This window comes from Dama dama, chromosome 13, assembly GCF_033118175.1.
Source record: "Dama dama isolate Ldn47 chromosome 13, ASM3311817v1, whole genome shotgun sequence".
Classification (NCBI taxonomy): Eukaryota; Metazoa; Chordata; class Mammalia; order Artiodactyla; family Cervidae; genus Dama; species Dama dama.
In genome coordinates this window covers 32681594-32708117 of record NC_083693.1, presented here as the reverse complement: position 1 = coordinate 32708117, position 26524 = coordinate 32681594, and the positions used below count along the sequence as shown (strand labels likewise).

At 39.7% G+C, this 26524-nt stretch overlaps 1 protein-coding gene across 1 annotated transcript in view; it reads left to right on the top strand.

Annotated features, from left to right (window-relative positions):
- ADAMTSL3 (ADAMTS like 3) overlaps positions 1-26524 on the top strand; it is a 371458-nt gene that overhangs the window by 168805 nt on the left and 176129 nt on the right. Inside the window, exon 7 of the mRNA XM_061158827.1 lies at positions 20453-20527. Coding sequence (XP_061014810.1) covers positions 20453-20527 — 75 coding nt within the window. The remainder of the gene's footprint in view (positions 1-20452; positions 20528-26524) is intronic.

The following is a 26524-nucleotide window of genomic DNA, read 5'->3' as shown; positions in this document are numbered from 1 at the left end:
GATCTTAGTTCCCCAATCAGGGATTGACCCAGCCCCCTGAGTTGAGAGTGCAGTCTTAACCACTCTGGAAAGTCCCTGCGCTATGCTTGGATTGTTGACTGGAGGCGGTTGTTGCTCCTAACTGCCACCATCCCCACCCCCTGCATTGTCCAAGGGTCAATTGCGCATTTTTCCCTGGTGACAGCTAAGTTTATTGATGCAGTGACACCTGAGGCTGACCTGGAACCCCACACCTTCTTACCAAGCATCCTTGGATCTCCTAGAAAATACAGAATCCTGGGCTAGGTGGACTATGGGGCTGCTTCATGGGGCAGTTCTTACAACGTTTTCTCTTCATGCACTCTTTTTTTTCCTCTTCATATGCTCTTCGTTTCTGTTTTGACTGTTATTTCCAAAAACCATCTGTACCCTTAACTTATTCCATGACAAAGAAGACTGTTATTGACTATAACGGGCTTGCCGAGGTGGTAAACAGATTGCTGTCCCTTCCTCCTGCCTTTTTACCTCATCTCTTTCTGCCTCCCTGCCTTCATCTTTGTAGGGTGAGATTCTGATTGATAGTGCTGTATGCCAGGACTGTGTCTGGCAAAAGAATATTCCACCAACCATCCTGTTCATTTTATTTATTTTTTATGTTAAAAAAATATTCTTGGCCCCACTGCACAGCTCGTGGGGATCTTAGTTCCCCAACCAGGAATAGAATCCTTGCCCCCTGCATTGGCAGGCAGATTATTAATCCCCAGACCACCAGGGAATTCCCAGACTCCATTCATTTTCATGGGATGTTTAATTCACAAGAGAGAGCGTGGCATGGATGGAGATCCCAAGATTGAAAATGTAGGGCCCTTGCTTTCACCCTTGCCTTGCTCTTCCACATGTTTTTGTGCATCTTCTATGTCCTCTGCAAAGAAAAACAAGAGGACAATGACATGTAGGTTCTGTTAAGAAGGAATGTTATAGAGGCTGTATTTCACAGAGTAGCCACACTGGCCAGGAACTCCTGGCTTAATACCTCTTTGTAAATTGCCTTTATATTTACACTTATTTTAAAATCCATACCCATATTGTAAAGTAATTAGCCTCCAACTAATAAAAATAAATGGAAAAAACAAAACAAAAAAAAAAAAGTAAAATCCATACCCCTTCCCATGACTTTCAGTCTTATGTATCTGGCTTTTATGTCATGTCATGTGTGCTGTCTTGCCCTCATTCACTAGTCTTTAGTCATCTCGATTTTCTGGAAGATTTTTGACTTCGCAGGGACCTTTTCCTCCATGGCTGTTGCACTGACCAATCCCTGAGCCTAGAACACATTTCTCCTAGCTCTTAACTTGGCTGTCTTTTTCTCAACCTTGAGCTTAAGCATCATCTCCTCAGAGATATTTTCCTTGACCAATCTGCCTAAAGTCAGCCCTTCTATTTTCTATTTCCTTCTTAGCCTTTATTGCAAGAAGTAATTGTTTCATTTACAGTTAACTCTTAAACAACATGTGTTTGAACTGCAGAGGTTCACTTATATGCAAATTTTTGTTAATAGTACATACTAACAGTACTGACATGATCCTCAGCTGGGTGAATCCCCGGATGTGGAAACTTAGATACAAATACAGAGAGATAACTATAAATTATACCCAGATTTTCAACTGCATGTAGGGTAAGTGCCCTTAACCCCTGTGTTGTTCAAAAGAGAGCTGTATTTGTTTGCTTAATTCGTCTCTTCTGCTGGTCAGATGTTGCAAAAGTGGACTCTGTATCTATCATTTTCATCATTTTATTCCTGGAGCTTGTAGGGTACTGAGCACATCAGAGGAGCTCAATAAATTTTGCATGAATAAATACAGGTTCTTCACTGGAGATAGCTCTGCTTCCCGTTACATTTTCAGTGAGACTAAATATTGTGCAACAGAATTTTGGGACTGGAATTTTTGGACTAGGGTAATAACCTCTGCTTGGCCACTGTCTGTGATCTTAGGCAAGATCACAGGAACTTGGACTTTTTCATCTGTGTCCTGAATGTGTTAGCACAGATCATGTCTAAGACATCTTTTAGTTCTGAAAATCTATTAAATATATTTGTACTTTATTTCTTATTTTAAAAAGCACAGACCTTGAGGTGGATGGAGGTCAGAGAAGTTAGTCCTAGGATCTCATAGGAAGAATTATCCACAGCTCTAATGAAAATGTTCCACAGAGATGGCTTGTCTTCCTAAAGAGCCCAGGAAATTTTACATGTTTATATTGGTTTACATGGGCTTCTCAACTCGAAATTCTCTGTATTTGGTGATACGGATGCATTCTACCCCTCAGTACAGGGAGGTACATTCCCCTGGAAGCTTTATCTCCTGCTTTCGTCCAGTGGAGGGACACAGTGTCCTTGCACTGGCTGTTTCTTAGTACCTTTATATCAAAATAATCAGTTCAGTTCAGTTCAGTTACTCAGTCGTGTCTGTCTCTTTGCAACCACATGGACTGCAGCATGACAGTCCTCCCTGTCCATCACCAACTCCCGGAGTTTACTCAAACTCATCTCCATTGAGTCATTGATGCTATCCAACCATCTCATCCTCTGTCGTCCCCTTCTTCTCCCACCGTCAATCTTTCCTAGCATGAGTCCTTTCAAATGAGTCAGTTCTTCACATCAGGTGGCCAAAGTATTGGAGTTTCAGCTTCAACATCAGTCCTTCCAATGAACACTCAGGACTGATCTCCTTTAGGATGGACTGGTTGGATCTCCTTGCAGTCCAAGGGACTCTCAAGAGTCTTTCCAACACCACAGTTCAAAAGCATCAATTCTTCGGTGCTCAGCTTTCTTTATAGTCCAGCTGTCACATCCATACATGACCACTGGAAAAACCATGGCTTTGACTAGACGGACATTTGTTGCCAAAGTAATGTCTCTGCTTTTTAATATGCTGTCTAGATTGGTCATAACTTTCCTTCCAAAGAGTAAACGTCTTTTAATTTCATGGCTGCAATCACCATCTGCAGTGATTTTGGAGCCCCCAAAAATAAAGTCAGCCACTGTTTCCACTGTTTCCCCATCTATCTGTCATGAAGTGATGGGACCAGATGCCATGATCTTAGTTTTCTTAGTGTTGAGCTTTAAGCCAACATTTTACTCTCCTCTTTCACTTTCATCAAGAGGCTCTTTAGTTCTTCACTTTCTGCCATAAGGATGGTGCCATCTGCATATCTGAGGTTATTGATATTTCTCCTGGCAATGATGTATTCTGCATATAAGTTAAATAAGCAGGGTGACAATATACAGCCTTGACGTACTTCTTTTCCTATTTGGAACCAGTCTGTTGTTCCATGTCCAGTTCTAAGTGTTGCTTCCTGACCTGCATATAGATTTCTCAGGAGGCAGGTCAGGTGGTCTGGTATTCCTATTTCTTTCAGAATTTTCCACAGTTTCTTGTGATCGGCACAGTCAAAGGCTTTGGCATAGTCAATAAAGAAGAAATACATGCTTTTTCTGGAACTCTCTTGCTCTTTTGATGATCCAGTGGATGTTGGCAATTTGATCTCTGGTTCCTCTGCCTCTTCTAAAACCAGCTTGAACATCTGGAAGTCCACGGTTCACATACTGTTGAAGCCTGGGTTGGAGAATTTTGACCATTACTAGTGTGTGAGATGAGTGCAATTGTGTGGTAGTTTGAGCATTCTTTGGCGTTGCCTTTCCTTGGGATTGGAATGAAAACTGACCTTTTCCAGTCCTGTGGCCACTGCTGAGTTTTCCATATTTGCTGGCATATTGAGTGTAGCACTTTCACAGCATCATCTTTCAGGATTTGAAATAGCTCATCTGGAATTCCATCACCTCCAATAGCTTTGTTCGTAGTGATGCTTCCTAAGGCCCACTTGACTTCACATTCCAGGATGTCAGGCTCTAAGTGAGTGATCATACCATCATGATTATCTGGATCGTGAAGATCCCTTTTGCACAGTTCCTCTGTATATGCTTGCCACCTCTTCTTAATATCTTCTGCCTCTGTTAGGTTCATACCATTTCTGTCCTTTATTGTGCCCATATTTGCATGAAATGTTCCCTTGGTATCTCTAATTTTCTTGAAGAGGTCTCTAGTCTTTTCCATTCTATTGTTTTCCTCTATTTCTTTGCATTGATCGCTGAGGAAGGCTTTCTTATCTCTCCTTGCTATTCTTTGAAACTCTGCATTCAAATGGGTATATCTTTCCTTTTCTCCATTGCTTTTCTCCATTGCTTTTCGCTTCTCTTCTTTTTACATCTATTTGTAAAGCCTCCTCAGACAGCCATTTTGCTTTTTTGTATTTCATTTTCAGGGGATTGTCTTGATCCCTGTCTCCTGTACAATGTCACGAACTTCCGTCCATAGTTCAACAGGCACTCTGTCTATCAGATCTAGTCCCTTAAATCTATTTCTCACTTCCACTGTATAAGAGATTTGATTTAGGTCATACCTAAATGGCCTAGTGCTTTTCCCTACTTTCTTCAATTTAAGTCTGAATTTGGCAATAAGGAGTTCATGGTCTGAGCCACAGTCAGCTCCCCATCTTGTTTTTGCTGACTATATAGAGCTTCGCCATCTTTAGCTGCAAAGAATATAATCAGTCTGATTTCAGTGTTGGCTGTTTGGTAATGGCCGTGTGTAGAGTCTTCTCTTGTGTTGTTGGCAGACGGTGTTTGCTATAACCAGTGAGTTCTCTTGGCAAAACTATTAGCCTGTGCCTTGCTTCATTCTGTACTCCAAGGCCCAATTTGCCTGTTATTCCAGGTGTTTCTTGACTTTCTACTTTTGCATTCCAAGCCTCTGTATTGAAAAGGACATCTTTTTTGGGAGTTAGTTCTAAAAGGTCTTGTAGGTCTTTATAGAACCATAACTTCAGCTTCTTCAGCATTACTGGTCAGGGCATAGACTTGGATTCCTGTGATATTGAATGGTTTGTCTTGGAAACAAACAGAGATCATTCTGTCATTTTTGAGTTTGCATCCAAGTACTGCATTTCAGACTGTTTTGTTGACTATGATAGCTACTCCATACCTTCTAAGGGATTTTTGTCCACAGCAGTAGATATAATGGTCATCTGAGTTAAATTCATCCATTCCAGTCCATTTCAGTTTGCTGGTTCCTATAATGTCGACATTCACTCTTGCCATCTCCTGTTAGCCCACTTCCAATTTGCCTTGATTCATGGACCTAACATTCCAGGTTCCTATGCAGTATTGCTCTTTACAGCATCAGACCTTGCTTCCATCACCAGTCGCATCCACAACTGGGTGTTGTTTTTGCTTTGGCTCCGTCTCTTCATTCTTTCTGGAGTTATTTCTCCACTGATTTCCAGTAGCATATTGGACACCTACTGACCTGGGGAGTTCATCTTTCAGTGTCCTATCTTTTTGCCTTTTCATACTGTTCATGGGGTTCTCAAGACAAGAATACTGAAGAGGTTTGCCATTCCCTTCTCCAGTGGACCACATTTTGTCAGAACTCTCCACCATGACCCATCGGTCTTGGGTGGCCCTACACGGCATGGCTCATAGTTTCATTGAGCTAGACACGGCTGTGTTCCATGTGATTAGATTGGTTAGTTTTCTGTGATTGTGGTTTTCAGCTTGTCTGCCCTCTGATGGAGAAGAATAAGAGGTTTATGGAAGCTTCCTGATGGGAGAGACTGACTGAGAGGGAAACTGGGTTTTGTTCTGAGCGCAGGGCCATGCTCAGTAAATCTGTAATCCAATTTTCTGTTGATGGGTGGAGCTGTGTTCCCTCCCTCCTGTTTACCTGGAGCCAAACTGTGGTGGAGGTAATGAAGATAATGGCAACCTCCTTCAAAAGATCCCATGCATGTACTGCTACACTCAGTGCCCCCAACCCTGCAGCAGGCCACCGCCAACTCACGCCTCCACTGGAGACTTCTGGACACTCACAGGCAAGTCTGGGCCAGTCTCCTGTGGGGTCACTGCTCCCTTCTCCTGGGTCCTGGTGCACAAGGTACTGTTTGAGCCCTCCAAGAGTCTTTTTCCCAGTCCTGTGTAAGTTCTCACAGCTCTGTGGTGGGGTTAATGGTGACCTCCTCCAAGAGGGTTTATGCCATACCCAAGTCTGTGGCACCCAGAGCCCCTGACCCTGTGACAGGCCACTGCTGACCTGTACCTCCACAGGAGACACTCAGACACAGTTCTATCTCAGTCTCTGGAATCCCTGGGTCCTGGTACACACAAGGTTTGTTTGAGCCCTCTTAGCATTTCTGGCGGGAATGGGATTTGATTCTAAACGCGAATTCACCCCTCCTACCATCTTGCTGGGGCTTCTCCTTTGCCCTTGGATGCAGGGTATCTCCTCACAGTTGCTCCAGCGCCTGCCGTCTTACTGGGGTTTCTCTGACCTTGGACCTGGGGTATCTCCTCAAGGCTGGTCCAGTGAAGCACAGCCGCCACCATCTGTATGCCAGTAATCGGTAGGCCAAAATGGCATATTTGGGGGTATCCCATTACAGAGTCAGAGGCAAGTGGCCATTTAGTCCTTACCAGGCTCTGGATTTCTTAGCTGCAGTGTAAAGGGCAGAGAAGAAGGTTTATACCCTGATTCTGGGAAACATTGGACAGAACAATGTTGTCAGGTGCTGTATGTAAAATAGAGCCCTCTCTTGTTTAGTCGCTAAGTTGTGTCTAACTCTTTTGTGACCCCATGGACTGTAGCCCACCAGGCTCCTCTGTCCATGGGATTTTCCAGGCAAGGATACTGGAGTGGGTTGCCATTTCCTCCTCCAGAGGATCTTCCTAAACCCAGAGATCAAACCCATGTGTCCTGTTTCATTTGTCCCACCTCGGTGTCAAAAGGAAGTATACGATCAGCCCTCCATTTTCAGAATCCATGTAGCCACACACTGGCTTTCTCTTCTTTCATCTCCCAGTCCTCCACCACACCCACAAAGGCACAGATAAACTTAAATCAAACTTGACTATCCTACAGACTTCCCTGGTGGTCCAGTGGTTAGGACTCCATGCTTCTGACGCAGGAAGTGCAGGTTCTATCCCTGGTCAGAAGACTGAGATCCCACATGCTATGGTGCAAGACCAAGAAGTAAAAACAAGACAGAACAAAACTTGACCACCCTAATTTGGAAAGCTGTCAACCCCTGTTCTATACAATGTTGTTTTAGGTTAAATGATGCCAAGTGGTTATATGTGTGTAAGAGTATTAATAAACACCATTTTTGTGTTTATATATTTTTCATTTTACAAAATGCTTTCACACTTGTTATTTTAAAGGAGGATAAGTATTATTTTCAGTTTTTTCATAGAATTATTATTAGCATTAGCATTTATTCAATACTTACTTAAAAAAAAAAGCTCCTCTTTTCCTTGGGAATGGAGAGAAGATGGAGGGTGGTGTGTGTGTGTGTGTGTGTGTGTGTGTGTGTGTTTGAGCCTAAAAAAGCAGAAGAATAAAAAATGCAAGGTCAAAAAATAACATGAAATATGTATGACCGAAAGTTTTGTTCAGCAAAATACCCAACCAAATTTAAAAAAAATTAAAAACCAGAGATGGAAAAGTGGGAATGAGATTGTCAAGGTGAGGGTAATAGAAGAGTTCATCTCTTTTCTCATGTTACATTGGAATGTATGTATTTAGGTGGGTGCAGTTCTAACTTAACTCTATAGTGCGAATAAACGATCTGGTGTAAATTGCAGTCCTCCTGGGCTGAAACTGATGTTTATTGATTAGTTAATATTGTGTGGACAGTTTATTTACTGTACGTTTTGCTACTTAGCAAAGCGGTGATCTCTGCAGCAGGAAATGAGACATAGAAAAAATACGATGGAACAGCTGGACTTGAGAGTTTATGTGTGGGAGGGAAGTCAATGGAAGCAAACTTAATAGATCCTTGGGTCAGCCCAGTGATTGCAAAATCAAACAAGTGAAGCCCATAAAATCCAAGTGTAGTGAATGTACTTGTGATGGGAGAGTGGGAGTTTATACAGTGACAACTGGGTCTCAACAGTAGAAGGGTTAAGAGTGCACTGTTTGGTTCTGACCCCAGCCCTGCTGCTTGGGAAGTCTGTGATCTTGGACAAGTCACTTAAACTTGCAAAAGTTCAGTTTTCTTAATTATAGGAATGGCGTTTTATTAGAACAAAGGAGGCAGTTTTCTCAAGTTACCCAGGATCGTGCCTGGGGGCATCGTATGTGTTCAGCCTGGTTTTAATAACTTGCACTTACCCAGCCCGACTGCTGGTTAAGTTTTCTTCTGCATCCTTTGCATGTATTATGTTATCAAATCCTCTCAACAACTCCTTGAAACAAGTATTATTATCCTCATTTTACACATGTAACGGAGTCACAGAGAAGGTAGGAAACTTGCCCAAAGTCACACAGTGGTTGTAAGTGGTGAAGCTGGCATTATAGCCCAGGTTGCCTGACTCTGTGGTCTGTGATCTTAGCCATGATTCCATATTTCCTCTCCCAGTAGTTTGTAAAGTAAAAAAAAAAAATGCAGAGTGTGTTGAGAAGAAGCCCTGGAAGATGACATAGTGAGTAGCAGTATCAAGGATCTCTCACCCCAAATTTCAATGGAACTGTTTTGAAGTAGTTCCAAACAATGAAGGTGTTCAGCAGGAACCAGTTCCCAACACTACCACCAAATCTATATTTCCCAGTCGTGGACCTGCTGTTATGAACATTGTTTAGGTGGGGTAGAGAAGAAACCTTCTGTCATCTGCCATGTTCTCAACCATTGGATTCTATACCATTAGAGAGTTTAATATTTTAAAGTGGCCCCAAAATAAGACCTGATTGGTGGCCTCATAAGCAAACTTGTGAGAGAAGGTTTTAAGTGGTGTCTATTTCACCTGTCCTGAAACACAAGATACAGCTTGCTCCTGTTAGCTCCAGACTGAGGGAGATTTACCTGGAGGCCATTTGTCTGGGGTTTAAGTATCCCAGTGTAACAGGGGAGACAAGAAAGCATGTTAGCAGTGTTAATATCAAAGCTAGTAGAATCTTGCATACATGCATGCTCAGTCACTAAGATCTGGCTCTTTTGTGACCCCATGGACTGTAGCTGACCAGGCTCCTCTGTCCATGGGATTTGCCAGGCAAGAATACTGAAGTGGGTAGGTGTTTCCTTCTCTCGGGGATCTTCCTAACCCAGGGATGGAACCTGTGTCTCCTGCTTGGCAGGCATTTTCTTTACCACCAGCACCACCTGGAAAGCCCCAAAAATAAATATTAAAAAATGTACAAAGAAAACAATAGCCCTATAGGTCTGTAAGAAGAAATTGAAGCAAATAAAACTGTTATGAAGACTTGAACACACTTAGTAGGAACTAAGTCATGTTATATTAACAGGTATTATTGAGCATTGCATTTTGAGGGAACATACTGTCTTTTCAAACATTTATGGACCATTTACAAAAACTGATTCTGTGCTAGACTCCAAAGAAGATTGTAAAAAACCCCAAAACTCAGTAAAACAGAAACCGTTAGTAGAGACCTCGCCCTGCAGCTGCACCCATCCATTCTTTGCTCCCTCCCATTACAGAGGAACAAGTGTCCGTCTTCCTTTCCAAGGCTAATTAATCCCTCCATCTGCGTCCTGGATTCCAGCCCCCTCTGCTTCCTCAGAGATCTCACCCCACCTATCATCTCTCTCCTTTATCCTCTCTCTCTGTCTCCTTTTCCCATCAGGGTTAAGTGTGACCAGATCTCTTCCATCTTAAATGGAAGCATAATTTGCAAAATATATGTGTGTGTATATGTGTGTATATATATATGTGTGTTTGTATAAGATATATATATATCTTCCCTGGTGGCTCAGCAGTAAAGAATCCATCTACCAATGCAGGAGATGCAGGTACAACCCTTAGGTTGGGAAAATCGCCTGGGAAAGGAAATGGCAACCCACTCCCGTATTCTTGCCTGGGAAATCCCATGGACAGAGGAGCCTGACAGGCTACAGCCCATGGGGTCATAAAAGACTTGGACACGACTTAGCAACTCAACAACATATATATTTTACATAATTATATACGTAATATATGTGTATATGTATATAGATCTTCTAAATTCTCCACATCTCCAGCTGCCACCCTAATCTTTCACTTAGCTTTATTGACAACTTTTGGAAAAACTGTTTACATTTCCTGTGTCTCCTTTTTTGTCATTTATTCCTCAGATGGCAGCCTCTTGTGCTTACTGCACAGTTGATACTGTCTTTATGAATCCCATTAGCAAACTTCTTACTGCTTCATCCAAAAGGCACTTGAAGCCCCCAGTGGAAGAGCATTTAGTGCTGCTGGCCCCTCCCTGTTTAAAATTCTCTTCCTCATCAGGGTTTGCTCTCTATTTCTGGTCAGACCTAGATTTGTGCCTTTCTGCAGAATGGTGGAGAAATCCTGAAAAGTTGTGACTATAGAACCACCCTGCTTCCTGTCCTAAAAACCCGGAATTTTCCTCACTCTGCCCTGGTTCAGTGCTGTCAGAAACAGCTCACATATGCTCCATAGTAGCATCACACAGAGGCTGCTGGATAGACACATTCTTGGGCTCCACCCTAAGCTTGTGGGACAGGATTTCTGTGGGAGGAGCAGGAATCTGTGTTTTAATAAGTTCTCAAGGTAATTCTGGGAGGTGCTGCTCTGTAAAAGTTCTACAGGGACATGAGATGTATCAAATATTAATATACTATGGAGAGTTACAGAAACAGACAGGAATTGCAGTTTAGGAGAGATGGCATTTAAAACTGTACAGTGGAGATAACTTTTCTGTAATCTAAGGATGTTAAGTCCTTAAGTGAGGACTCTTACAGATTGCTGCCTTCCTAGCCTTGCCCAGCTGCCTTGCACTGTGCGTTTCCCTACAAGGTAGTATTGTAAGCAACTGGGGGTTCACTTCCCTCTACACAGCCATATATTTCCCCCAAGTGTGAACCATCTGACTAAAATAAAGTGCCAGGGTTTCTAGTCTGAGAGGTTTCACTTGAGTGTTTAATTGTCAATGAATAGCAGTTGGAATGTGTGCACACACACACACATACGCACACAGGATAAATGCTTCTCAAAGACACTACAGTCTAAGTTCACAAAGATTTTCTGAGAGAGTTACTTAGCCCAGTTGATCTACCCAAAGAGGATTTCTTAGGAAAGATTTCTTATTTATTATTTTCAAAACAATTTTCATTACATAGATGTCTGTCTTGTTGTTATTATTGTTTAGTCACTCAGTCACGTTTGACTCTTTACAACCCCATGGACTGTAACCCGCCAGGCTCTTCTGGCCATGGGATTTTCCCAAACAAGAGTACTAGAGTGGGTTGACATTTCCTTCTCCAGGGGTTCTTCCTGACCCAGAGATCGAACCCAGGTCTTCTGCATTGGAAGATGGATTCTTTACCACTGAGCCACCAAGGAAGCCCTGGCCAGTGTAGCTATTCTGTGAAAAAGCCTCCATAACATTCCTTCTCAACAGATGTGTCTCTTATTTAGACCATTTATTTTTTCATAATATTGACTTGGTAAAGTGTTCATCCCGTTTTTCTTATAGAATTTCCCATCTTCTGGGTTTATCTGATTGCCACTTTTTTTGTGGATCTCTCTCAATATTTCCTATAAACAGAGCAGTGAGGTCCAAGGCTTGATTGGAACTGGACTGAACATCTGTTCAGGTAGGAGCACGTCAACCATGGTACAAAGTGCTTTATGTTGCATCACATCAGGAAGTCTGTGATGTAGCAGTGTTGAGTTTGATCAGTGGTCTAAGGTGGGGAAACACAGATCACTATCTTATGCAGATCCATGTTTCCTTGTAAGAAACCTACAGAATGTTATCTCAAGGTGTTAAATATTCTGTTTTGCAACAGTTTCTCACATGGGGTTTAGCATCTATTGTTAAAATAGTGCTTATTCTGGGGTTTGGTTGCAAATGGCTATTTTCTAATTCTTTTCTTATCTCTATATTTACTTTCTGATATTCTTCTGTAAAGAACCTCCCCAGTCTTTTTTGTTTTTCATTTCTCACTCTGTATTCAGAGATTTTTTGTTTTTATTTTTTTCTTTCATTTATTTTTATTAGTTGGAGGCTAATTACTTTACAATGTTGTAGTGGTTTTTGTCATACATTGACATGAATCAGCCATGGATTTACATGTATTCCCCATCCCGATCCCCCCTCCCACCTCTCTCTCCATCTGATTCCTCTGGGTCTTCCCAGTGCACCAGGCCCGAGCATTTGTCTCATGCATCCAGCCTGGGCTGGTGATCTGTTTCACCCTAGATAATATGCATGTTTTGATGCTGTTCTCTTGAAACATCCCACCCTCGCCTTCTCCCACAGAGTCCAAAAGTCTGTTCTGTACATCTGTGTCTCTTTTTCTGTTTTGCATATAGGGTTATCATTACCATCTTTCTAATTTTTTGTTTTAAATGTTTTCTCATATTATAGACACTATTCATCTGGGGCTGCATATTGTCCAAAATGTGGCCAGTGAGAGCAGTTCAAGCTGAACCCTTTTGACATAATTCCTTTGGACTTTAAACACTGCTTTGTGTTCTGAAACAACAACAAGGGTGTTCTAGGCTCACTTTGAATCTTTTTTCCTTCTCCAGACCTAGAATTGCCTGTTTGTTTTTTTTTTTCTTCTTCATGAAGTCTTGATTCTTTTTAGTGGGGAATGGTATTTAGAGCCCAAGACACTAGGCAATACTTATTGTCAATGGGGAATCTTTGCTTCCAAGCCCTTTTCATTGCAGAGAACTTTGAAAGTATAGAAGAAAGAAAAATGAAGACCATGTATTTGTGGACCTACTTAAAGCTTATTTTATGATTTCCTTATTTTTATCATTTAAAAATAGAGGTATTTCTCACGGAAGTTAGCAAATAAAAAGTTAAATTGTCTGTATTGTGTATTCATCAACAAAATATTATTTACTCTTCCACCTTAAATAATGACACAATGAAGTATACAGGTTTTTGGTTATTGTCCTTTGGATTTTGGCCAGCCTCAGCTTATTAAGAATTGTTATTCTTCTGACTCCATTTGGAGATCCTTGTCACTCTCTATTACTGGAAATGTCATCATAAGATCTGAAGCCACTGGAAAATTTCCCAAAAAAATAACATTGTAAGAAAAAATACATTTTTTATTATATAAAATTGGAAAATACAGAACAAAGCATAAAAAGCACATTATGTATGATGTTGGCTGTGGGTATATCATATATGCCCTTTGTTATTTTGAGATATGTTCTTTCTATGCCTAATTTGTTGAGTTCTTATCATTATTGAATTTTGTCAAATGATTTTTCTGTATCTATTGAGATGATAATAGGATTTTTCTTTTATTCTATTAACATGATGTATTATATTGATTGATTCATATTTGATGAACTGTCCCATCTCCTTACATCCCAGGAGTAAAGCCCACTTGATCAGGGTGTATGATCATTTTAAAGTGCTGCTGAGGTTGGTTTGCCAGTATTTTACTGAGACTTGTTGCATCTATATTCATTAGGAATATTGGTCTCTAGTAATTTTTTTCTTCTTGAATTTTAAGTAGTTACATTATCTACAACTAAGGTTTTAAATTTTTTAATTTCCAATATATATTCCTATAATTTATTTTCTACTTACACTGACAAAGATGAGTGTGGGGGAAAATGATGATAATTTTTGTTGTGTTCCTAACCATGGTGGAAATAATTCTAATATTTCACCATTATATCTGCTCATGGCTTCTGATTCTTTATTAAACTGAGGGTGTTTCTTTCTGTCCTTGGTTTTAAAAGGAATCTTATTGTAATGCATGCTGAATTTTGTCAGATACCTTTTTATATTCATTAAAATGTTCATAATATTTAATTCACTTGATTTGTTAATATAACCAATTATATTAATACTTTTTCTGATGTTGAATCAATCATTCATTTTTATAATATACTGTATTTAGTCATGATGTGTGATCCTTAGGATAGAGTTCTGAAATTTATTTGCTTTGTTGTGTTTATTATTTTTACATCCATAGTGATAATTAACATTTAGTTCACATATTTATTTATGTGATCTCTGTGTTTGGTTTGGGTATCAGTTATTTTAGCTGGTATTCACTAACTGGGAAGCTTTCATTTTCCTATTATCTGCAACTTGCTTGTTTGCTTACGGTTTCGCAAAACTCATCCAGCAAAAACATTTTGGCCCTGGTCCTTTATTTTCTTTTTTCCTCAGTAAATAATGTTTTTAGCTTTTTTAAAAATTGTATTTTAAAAGTAACTCATTGGTGCATTTTTATTCTAGAGAACTCAAAAAATATAGAACTATGTTTCCATTCAGGCACTCCCAGAATTCTTTTCTTTCCTGGGAGGAAACCACTGTCAATGGTTTGGTGAGAGAGAATGGAGAGTTATTATTTAGTGGGCTCAGACTTTCAGTTTTGCAAAATAAGAAAAGTTCTAGAGATAGATTGTGATAATATGTCTTACCCCATCCCCTGGCAAAAGCCATCCTACTTTTCTGTCTCTATGAACTTAACATACCTCATATAAATGGAATCATACATATCCTTTTGTGACTGGCATATTTCACTTAGCCTAGTATCTTTGTGGTTTATCTATATGTCATAGCATGTGTCAGAATTGTCTTTTTAAAAAAAATACTTTTTAATTTTTTTTTTTTTTTCATTTTGGCCACCCCAGACCTTTGTTGCAGCATGCGGGCTTTCTCTAGTTGCAGTGTGTGGTATGTGGGTTTCTCTTGTTGTAGCGCACCAGCCCTAGAGCACATGGACTCAGTAGTTGCAGTGTGCTGACTTAGTTGACTTGAGGCATGTGGGATCTTAGTTCCCCTACCAGGGACTGAATCTGAGTCCCCTGCATTGTAAGGCAGATTCTTAACCACTGGACCACCAGAGAAGTCCTAGAATTGCCTTACTTTTTAAGGCTGAAAAATATCCCATTGTGTATATTTACCACGTGATAGCTTTCTACTCATCAGTGAATGGACACTTAGGTTGAGTTCATCTTTGGCTGGAATAATGCTGCTTTTTATGTGCATGTGCAAATATCTGTATGAGTCGCTGATTTCAGTTCTTTGGGATATACCCAGAAGTGGAACTGCCGAATCATGTTGTAACTCTATATTTAATGTTTTGAGTAACTGTTTTCCATAGTGATTGAAAAATTATTTTATATTTCCATCAGCTGTTCACAAGGGTTCTAATATCTTCACATCCTGACCAACACTTGTTATTTTGCATGTTTGTCTTTTTTTAATAATGGCCATCCTAATGAGTGTGAAGCGATATCTCTTTGTGGGTTTGACTTGCATTTTCCTAATGATTAGTGAAGAGGAACTAAAAAAGCCTCTTGATGAAAGTGAAAGAGGAGAGTGAAAAAGTTGGCTTAAAGCATAACATTCATAAAACTAAGATCATGGCATCTGGTCCCATCACTTCATGGCAAATAGATGGGGAAACAATGGAAACAGTGTCAGACTTTATTTTGGGGGGCTCCAAAATCACTGCAGATGGTGATTGCAGCCATGAAATTAAAAAGACGCTTGCTCCTTGGAAGGAAAGTTATGACCAACCTAGATAGCATATTAAAAAGCAGAGACATTACTTTGCCAACAATAGTCTGGTCAAGGCTATGGTTTTTCCAGTGGTCATGTATGGATGTCAGAGTTGGATTGTGAAGAAAGCTGAGCGCCGAAAAATTGATGCTTTTGAACTGTGGTGTTGGAGAAGACTCTTGAGAGTCCCTTGGACTGCAAGGAGATCCAACCAGTCCATCCTAAAGGAGATCAGTCCTGGGTGTTCATTGGAAGGACTGATGCTGAAGCTGAAACTCCAATACTTTGGCCACCTCATGCGAAGAGTTGACTCACTGGAAAAGACCCTCATGCTGGGAGGGACTGGGGGCAGGAGAAGGGGACGACAGAGGATGAGATGGCTGGATGGCGTCACTGACTCAATGGACATGAGTTTGAGTAAACTCCGGGAGTTGGTGATGGACAGGGAGGCCTGGCGTGCTGTGATTCATGGGGTCTCAAAGAGTCGGACTCAACTGAGTGACTGAACTGAACTGAATGATTAGTGATGTTGAGCCTATTTCTTTGTGCTTATTGACATTTGTATATCCTCTTTGGAAAAATGTGTATTCAAGTCCTTTGCCCACTTTTTGAATTGGGGTGATTTTTGTTGTCGTTGTTGGGTTGTAGAAACTGTATCTCTTCTGAATATTAACCCCTTATTTGGTACATAATTTACAGATATTTTCTCCCACTGCATGCCTTGCCTTTTCATTCTGTTGATAGTACCCTTTGACGTGGAAAAGTTTAATTTTGGTGGAGTCCAGTTTATGTTTTTCATCTGTTACCTATGGTTTTGACATCATATTCAAGAAATACTAGGCCATATAATTATTTTTTAACTTGCTTTTTTCTTTTCTTTTTTTTTTTTTTCTGGAAAAGGAGATTCAAAGATGTTTAATTTAACTATTATGTTGTGTACAGTTGTGAAAGTGAATGAAGGACAATTAGGCTCATCAACATGACTTGATTTCAGATAAACAGCATTGTTCAAAGAAAAGCAAATCACATAAGAATATACACAAATGTTTTTATGGTGGGCTGGGCTGGTAGGCATTCTCTGCCTGGTATGTCCCAAGATTCTAGACCCTCAGAAGGAAACTGGTATTTAGCATAAACTGCATTGCTTGTATAAACAATTGAAGCACAGAAAGCCACTCTCACCAGTTAGGGAGGTGAGACCCCCTCCCATAAAAACCTTGTTTGTCTCCTAGCCCTTCTTGACAACAATAAATGTTAGCCACTCAAAAAAAAAAAAATATACACAAATGTATGTAGTTTCTTTCTACTGTAACCAAGGTCCCAAACAAGCAAAATTAAGCAATATGCTGCTTGAGGATACATTCACAAGTGATCCAACTACCAGAAAAACAAAGGATTGTACTTATCTAACACTGGGTAAAAACATATATTCCTTGCTTTTTTCATCAGTCATTTAGCAGTCTTTACACATCAAGTAATGCAGCCTCCTATTGTTACTTTTATCTGTTGTAGAGTATTCCTTCAGGGCTTGCTAGGTGATGCTAGTGGTAAAGAATTCACCTGTCAATGCAGGAGATGCAAGAGACACAGGCTCAATTCCTGGGTTGGAAAGATCCTTAGCCTGGGCGTATCACTGTTTATCTAACTCCTCCCAAAATAGTGAGCATTTAAATAGTGTTCATTTTTTTTTTACATGTATGTGTGTCAAAAACAAACAAATATAAAATCAGGAAAGGATATTTATCACAGTGCTAGAAGTGATGATCTCTGGGCAGTTGGATTGGAAATAGCTTTATTTTGTCTGGAATGCTTTTTGAATTTTCTAATTTTAATAGTAAGTAAGTATTTTTATTTAATAAAACTTATAAACAAGTCAATAAACATAGTGACATCCTTTGATTCAACAACTTCACCCAGAGGCTATCAAAAATTCTTCGCTGTAAGTTAAACAAACAAAACACAACATCTGCTTGAAGTAATTCATATTGTTGATGATGTACTAACATCATTTAGTCATAGACTTGAAGATCAAATAGGAGACTGGGGAATAGAATTTCATATACCCCTGGATTATTATGTGGTCATGAATATTACTTTCGGAATGTGTAACAGCATGAAAAAAGAATCTACAGGGGGCAGGATTTCCATTAAATAATTATCTTGGCCAGGTATTGTCAAAAATTTTTGGTGGAGAACCCTGTAGGAAGTATATTAGTCTTTGTGAGCCGTATTGTCTTTGTTACAGTTACTCACCTTTGCCTTTGTAGGGCACAAGCAGCCTCAAATGAATGTGTGTGACCTTAGGGCCCTAGTTATGGACTCACTCAAGTTGCTCAGTGCATTTATTAAACTTTTTCTTTAATACTTTTAAAAATTGATTGGCCAAAGAATTCCTTCAGGTTTTTTTTTAAGTAAAAGACACATTTCTCATTTTCACCAGGAAGTTTATTGAATAATGTATTCACCATTTTGTTCCACTACCGTCTTCCATTTTTCAGGCAACTTCATAATCCCGTCTTCTCAAAACTTTTAATCTTTTTGAGCAGAGAACTGTTCTAGGTGCTTTTTACAATCTTCCAGGGAATTGAAAATTTTTCCCTGAAGCAGATATTGTAAAGACCAAATTGAAGGGACATCGGAAGCAGCAGTGTCTGGTGAATATGGCAGATGAGTCAGAACTTCCCAGCCAAGATGTGACAGCTTTTGCCTTAGTCTCAAAGAAACATGCAATCTTACATTATCCTGATGGAAGATTATGGGTTTTTTGTTAACTAATTCAGGACACTTCTCATCGAGTGTTGTCTTCAGTTGGTATAATGGGAGCATTACTTGTTGGAATTAATCATTTGGTTTTCTGAAAGAAGCTCATTATAGAGGACTCCCTTCCCATTCCACCATATCACCCCATATCACCTTCTTTGGATGAAGATCGGCCTTTGGTGTTGTTGATAGGTTCTTTCCCCTTGCCCCATGATCTCTTCTGTTCCACATTATTGTACAGCATCCCCTTTTTATTACCTGTCACAATTTGTTTTAAAAAATGGGACTTTTTGTTACATTTAAGAAGAGAATTACATGCAGAGTCAAGAAGATTCTTTTTGCTTAACCTATGTGGAACCCAAACATCAAAATGATTAACATAACTCAGTTCAGTTCAGTTCAGTTGCTTAGTCGTGTCCGACTCTTTGCAACCCCATGAATCGCAGCACGCCAGGCCTCCCTGTCCATCACCAACTCCTGGAGTTCATTCAAACTCAGGCCCATTGAGTTGGTGATGCCATCCAGCCATCTCATCCTCTGTCGCCCACTTCTCCTCCTGCCCCCAATCCCTCCCAGCATCAGGGTCTTTTCCAATGAGTCAACTCTTCGCATGAGGTGGCCAAAGTATTGGAGTTTCAGCTTCAGCATCAGTCCTTCCAATGAACACCCAGGACTGATCTCCTTTAGGATGGACTGGTTGGATCTCCTTGCAGTCCAAGGGACTCTCAAGAGTTTTCTCCAACACCACAGTTCAAAAGCATCAATTTTTCGGCGCTCAGCTTTCTTCACAATCCAACTCTGACATCCATACATGACCACTGGAAAAACCATAGCCTTGACCAGACTATTGTTGGCAAAGTAATGTCTCTGCTTTTTAATATGCTATCTAGGTTGGTCATAACTTTCCTTCCAAGGAGCAAGCGTCTTTTAATTTCATGGCTGCAATCACCATCTGCAGTGATTTTGGAGCCCCCCAAAATAAAATCTGACACTGTTTACACTGTCTCCCCATCTATTTGCCATGAAGTGATGGGACCAGATGCCATGATCTTAGTTTTATGAATGTTAAGCTTTAAGCCAACTTTTTCACTCTCCTCTTTCACTTTCATCAAGAGGCTTTTTAGTTCCTCTTCACTCTCTGCCATAAGGGTGGTTTCATCTGCATATCTGAGGTTACTGATATTTTTCCCGGCAATCTTGATTCCAGCTTGTGCTTCTTCCAGCCCAGCGTTTCTCATGATGTACTCTGCATATAAGTTAAATAAGCAGGGTGACAATGTACAGCTTTGACATACTCCTTTTCCTATTTGGAACCAGTCTGTTGTTCCATGTCCAGTTCTAACTGTTGCTTCCTGACCTGCATACAGGTTTCTCAAGAGGCAAGTCAGGTTGTCTGGTATTCCCATCTCTTTCAGAATTTTCCACAGTTTATTGTGATCCACACAGTCGAGCTGGTGCAAATGATTTTCAACACTTGATTTGGATATTTGAATATGTTGTTTATCTCTGTGTGGTATAATGTAGATTGTTTGCAATAACTCGATTTGATTGCTATCAACTTTAGCTAATCTACTGGATCATGGAACATTGTCCAGCTAGAAATTCGAGCACGAAACTTCACAAACCAGTTTTGACACATTCAGTTAATCATAGCACCTTCTCCATACACTGCACAAATCTTTTTTTTGCTTCTCAGTTGCATTTTTATCTTTCTTGAAATAATAAAATATATAAAGCATGATATGCTGAAAATGTTGCTTTTTTTCTTCCATCTTTATTATTAACATGGCTGCACAAAAATTCACCAGTTTTGGTAAGTTTTTTTTTTTTAAATGCACACTGATATGACAGCTGTCTTAATGCAGTCTAACAAAATTGTTTCTAATGAAGTTAAAGACAACTAAGCACTACTAGAGCCATCTTACAGAAAAAATGAATGTTTTGGCCAACTCAATATTTAAGTAAAATTTTGTGAGTATATTAATATGCCTGAGACACAATAGCTGTTTCCTGAAGATTTCCTGACTGAAGATGGAAATGAGATACAATTAAGAACACTTTATACATGCTCTTAGTTTTGATCGAGTTGCTTATTTCAATGGGCCTTTAGTGCAGAAGTTTTATTACATTTGTCTTGTGTTCTTTCCTAGGGGAAGAAAATGTAATTGCTGTTCCTTTGGGAAGTCGAAGTGTGAGAATTACAGTGAAAGGACCTGCACATCTCTGTAAGCAAGATTTAATCTTAACATTTTTCTTCTTTTCTGAAGCTTATATAGTAAAATGTATGTATATATTTATATAACTGAGACACAACTGAGCACGCCCACTGAAATAGTCTATATCTCTAAGGAATGATCTGTGACCCTGATTTTTTTGGTTTTCATGTCCTAGTGGGAAGTATACCAGTTTCGGATTAATCCCCTGACAGGAGAGGAAATCAAGTTATATGTGAAATGAACTACTTTTTATGTGGAGAGTAAACTTAGATTCAAGAGTCTTCTGGAGATCTCAATAGTTTGGGATAAAAAATAGCAAAATTTAAAACACAGAGCTGCATCAGTGAATACAGCTGACAAGTACAAGCTCTGTTGACAGCACATCACAGCCTAGATCTAGGGGACACTGAAAGTTAACACTGGTTTCCCAGAATCCTAAGAGTTTGAAACAATAAAGGGATGGGTTTGTATGTTTCTTTGGTCAAAGTCACATGAAATCTCCTCTGTCTTAGCTTTTCTGGTCTCTCGGTGGTGGTTTAGTTGCTAAGTTGTGTCCGACTCTTGCAACCCCATGGAGTGTAGCCCGCCAGGCTCCTCTGTCCATGGGATTCTCCAGGCAGGAATACTGGAGCAGGTTGCCATTTCCTGCTCCAGGGGATCTTCCCGACCCAGGAATCAAACCTAGGTCTCCTGCATTGCAGGCAGATGATTTACCAACTGAGCTATGAGGGAAGCCCTTTCTGGTCTCTTAGGACCCAAAGAAACTGGGAATACCGAAGTTTGTATATTTCTATCCCCGGGTTTCCTGTGTCCATGCGAAGGACTTTCTTAGTATTTTTCTGGGGAAGTTGAGTCTCTGCCAAGACTGGGGTCCCTGGCCTTGAAGAAGCTCACTGTGTTCAGCTCTATCTTTCTATAAAAAGTACAAAACACAAAGTAGTTATAAATATAGCTATTTTAAAGCCACACAAATCAAGGTCCACTGTATTAAAATGCTGCATATTTTGCCTTTTTGTTTCTCCTGAGCCACCATCTTAGATTTTCAAGTTGTAAGAATTTCTCAGGGCCATAAGCGTCGTACATTTTCTGTAGCTTGCAAGTGTGTATGTGCATGTGTATGTATGTGTTTATATACTTTAGATTCAGTACTGGTATTTTAACCAGCAATGTCCTTTGAGGAATGTTTATATCAAAATGTGTTTGTCACCAAGGATATAAATTAAAAATCTTAAAAAAAAAAAAAAGAAATTCTGTAGCACATTATGGCCTAAATTAGGGAAGGAAGAGAATAGGTTTAGGACGGTGAGAGTGAGCCATTATTGGAAAGTCTTTTTTTAACCCTACTTTATTGTATGAATTATGACTAAAAGAGTGTGACTGATCTATTTAAAATATTAAAATGTTTACAACCATATAGTGGTCAGTTCACTCAAGGCTTTCTCTAGAATGATGCATCAAAACATTTTTTAAGGCTTCTTCATAAAATGGTTTAAAGCCCACCAGAGCTGTTTCTTTTTTAAAATTTATTTATTCGGCTGTGCCAGGTCTTAGTTGTGGCATGTAGAATCTTTAGCTGTGGCACGTGGGATCTAGTTCCCTGACCAGGGATGGAACCCAGGCCCCTGCATTGGGAGCACAGAGTCTTAGCCACTAGGCCACCAGGGGAGTCCCAGCCCACACTCGATGAGAATAAGTCTTCATCCTTGTAAATTCCAACTTGATGTTTGAAAACAGGTGAAAATCATTTAGATCCAAATTCTGTGAATGATTTGAATGATCACGTTGTAAAATAACATTTTGGTTCAAAACTATGAAGTACTGAATATTCATAGCAGTATAATTCATAATAGCCAAGATGTGAAAACAGCCCAAATGTCCATTAACAGATGAATGGGTAAATAAAATGTAGCATATGTAGAATATTATTTGACTATGACAAAGAATGAAGTCCCTGACATGTGCTACAATAGATGTCTCTGTGCTCGGTCATGTCCTAGTCTCTGTGACCCTGTGGACTGTAGCCTGCCAGGCTCTTCTGTGCATGGGATTCTCCAGGCAAGAATACTGGAGTGGGCTACCATTTCCTACTCCAGAGGATCTTCCCTACTTAAAAATGGAACCCAAGCCTCTTGTATTTCCTGCATTGGCAGGCAGTTTCTTTACGACTAGCGCCACCTGGGAAGCCTGCTACAATAGATACGATCTTTGAAAACATTGTGCTAAGTGAAAGAAGTCAGTCACAAAAAGGCCATGTATTATTAATATATGATTGTCTTTATATAAAGTGTCCAGTGTAAGCAAATCTAAGGAGACAGAAAGTTGGTTGGCAGTTTCATAGGGCGAGGGTGAGTTGGATTGGTGGCAGGTCTGGGAACTGTTAATGGATATGGGGTTTCTTTGGAGGAGTGGTGACAAAAATGTTCTAAACTTCGATTGTGGTGATGGTTTCACAATTCTGTGAATATGCTGAAACCACAAAACTATATTTTAAATGAGTGAATTTTATGGCATGTGAATTTTACAGCATATCAAAAAGATATTTTAGAAAAAAAATATGCAATGACTGGGCCTGATTTTCTCATGATACTAAAGACAGTTCTTTAAAATTCAGCTCTAAAGAGAGCTTAACAAGCTCAAAAAGCAGAATAAGTAGGCAGTATACAGGTTTAGTAAAGATGAATACTTTGAGGTAAAATACTCATTTGTATACATACCTGTTCTGGCATATTAAATATAACTTTAATACTCAAGAGTGGCACTGTCCCAAGAACAGAGTTCAAAAATATTCCCATTTCTCCAAAGGTGATAAGATCTCTTGGTTGGAGTATTTCTCCTTCTGAACATTCTCAAAACTGGCTCAGAAGTATTTCTGAAAGTTACCTTTCTCTGCCAGTGAAGAGAATGAACTGGCTTCATTTACAAAGGAATTAGTTAGCATTTCTTAACATCTTAATATAAATGTGGCTTTATTTTCTTGATTTGTATAAGTGTTTTCTTAATTTTATTCCAAAGATATAGTCCTGAAATTAAGCTGACTTTGCAGTAATAAATCATTCTTTTTAAGATCTGTATTAAGTGCCACCCTCCAAAAGGCTACGTCATTAAAAACTGAGGACACTCAGTAACATAATGTTAGTCTCTTTGCTGTGGAATTTAATTACAGAATATCCATCTTGCATATTGCCTCGAGGTGATTAGAGCTGAATATCCGGTCCTTTTGCAAGCTTGGCCTCACAGCTTGCAAGCACACAGCTCCAGATTTCCCTAAAATTTCAAAAATGGAAATAATAAGAGGGTTACCACAAAAGGGATTTTATTGAAGCAAAACTTCAACATGAAATATGTTGACTGGCAATAAACTGGAGAAGGCAAGATGCCATAAGCTGAAAACCTCCATTATTGATTGTAAGAATTGTTTTTTTTTTTTGGTCCTCTAAATGCTGTCTGATGACCATATACAGTAAGTTCCTTACATACAAATGAGTTCCAGCCTAAGAGTGTTTTGTAAATCCAGTTTGTTGTAAGTCCAGCAAAGTTATCCTAGGTACCCAACTAACACAATTGACTACACTGTACCAGCTACATCACTGCTATTTTATGCTTGCTTCTGGACATCCTGGACTTGAAATAAAGATGCTGCACTACTGTACTTGCACACAGCATGAGCACTTGTAGAGGACGCACACATGTGACGATGTACGCCGGGCATGTGAACTAACTTATTGATTGGACATGCAAACACACATTCTGATCTCTGAAAGTTTGCAACTTTAAGGTTTATATTTAGGGGACTCACTGTATAGAGATGTATAAATATAAGCATGAGCATAATGACTCATCAGAGGAAATGGATGCTGAGTGAAGTGTGCATACACTATAAAATACAACTCGAAGCATAAGTTTGATGTATTTATAACGAAGGCAGCCATGCTAAATGCTCATTACTTGCTTACCTAACAATACTTTGTGGCCTTCTGAGAATTTGAGACCTCTTGGGATAATTAACATGACCCTGTCTCTTTCAAAAGAAGCCTGGACTGATACTTCTCAGGGCAGGCCTTTCAGCTAGAAGCAGTTAGGAACATTCATCATCTTTCTAGTCATTTCTTTTAAAAATAACTAATATAGATCAAAATATGTAAAGGCAACTATTGTAGACTTGAGTTGTGAAGATTTGGGGATAAAAGAGCGTCTTGATTTTTGGTCCTCTTTTTTTATTTTCCTGGTATGTAATTTTATTTATTCTTGCGACAACACTAACTTCATTCTTCAGATTAAGCAGCAGAGGATAAGGGGATTTCCAATATATTTCTTTGTTAAGCCAGCTAACAAATGCCAAAGCTTGTTTGTATCTTTCTTTAAAATTTCATGTAAGCAATATCGTAGGATGTTTCTCTTTCATCTATTTGACTATGCATAGCATCTCTTCCTTGACTCTTCTCTGCAAGCAACCCTAGTCATTTAAGCCTGAAGAGGAGAAAGAAGGCAGCAGCAGCAGCAGGAAAAGAGGCTATTATCCTCTGCCTTTTGCAGGGTGGGAGCTTTTATACATTTCCTGGGGTCTTTACCCAGCACTAGCTGTCCTACTATAGGAACACAGAGGGTCCTTGAGAGCTCTGAGGATTGAAGGGATGTGAGTGCAGTTCTCATGAGCTGTGGATTTCACATCACAATGTAAGCCTGCAGTACATACACCAGTGTTGGACCTTAATTTGAAAAAATAGCACAGAAACATGTACAGTACCATATATAGAATGGATGACAAATGTGGGTTTGATACATGGAGCAAGGCACCCAGGGCACTCTGGGACAGCCTGGAGGGATGAGGTGGGGAGGAGGTGGCGGGGTAATTCAGGATGGGGGGACACATATTTACCTATGGCCGATTGATGTTGATATATGGCAAAAACCATCACAATATTATAATTATCCTCCAATTTAAATAAATAAACAAATAATTTAAAAACAACAACTTAAAAAACATATCCATAAATCAATACATTGTCTGAATTGTTGGTTTACAAAAACCCCTTTTCTGCCAATTACTTTTAAGAGGCATAGGCACTAAGGAGAAGCAAGTTTACCCCCGTAAAAATGACAACTCCTGAAGAACAACACTGGCTTCTGCTTCACTGTGAATTCATCACAGTGACCTTGTTAATTCGAAGTGTCAGCAGTGTTGGGATCCACAGACCATCAAAAGGTGGCTTTATCAGAGCACTTCCCTTAGTTTTATTGACCACTCATTTCTGAATCAAGTTACGCAGTTGAGGTCAGGGCACCTGCTTTTGACCTCCTGTGTATGCAGCCAGGGTTTGTGACCCAGAGAGTGGGAAACCTTTTGAAATAATTGGAATAAAGATATTTTATGAGAAGTGGAGGAGAGGAGTAGTTTGGGTAATTCATATGCACTTGAAAACTGGTTTTGCACCTTGTATTATCACATCTTCATCACTAAAGATCTTGGACACCATTGAAGTTAATAGAATGGACTCAGAATCAAAAACCAAAACATCAGGGACTTCCCTGGTGGTCTGGTGGTTAAGACTCAGCATTACCAATGCAGGGACCATGGGTTCAGTCCCTGATTGGGGAACTAAGGTCCCATATGCTGTATGGCATGGCCTAAAAATAAATGAAAACAAAAGAACAACAAAATGTCATGAGAAAATATTAAAGGAGGCAGAAAATGCAGTAGATACTTGCATGCATGTGTGCTAAGTCACTTCAGTTGTGTCCAGTCTATGACCCTGTGCACCTCTGTCCATCAGATTCTCCAGACAAGAATACTAGAGTGGGTTGCCATGCTCTCCTCTAGGGGGTCTCCCTGACCCAAGGATCAGATCGAACCCATCTCTTTTATCTCCTGCATTGGCAGGCTGGTTCTTTACTACTAGCACCAGGTGGGAAGCCCAAGTAGATAATTAAATAAACATTAAAAACAATGAAAACCAAATGAACAGAAATGGTTCAAAAGACAGATGTCATGTTGGTCTTCCCTTCCCC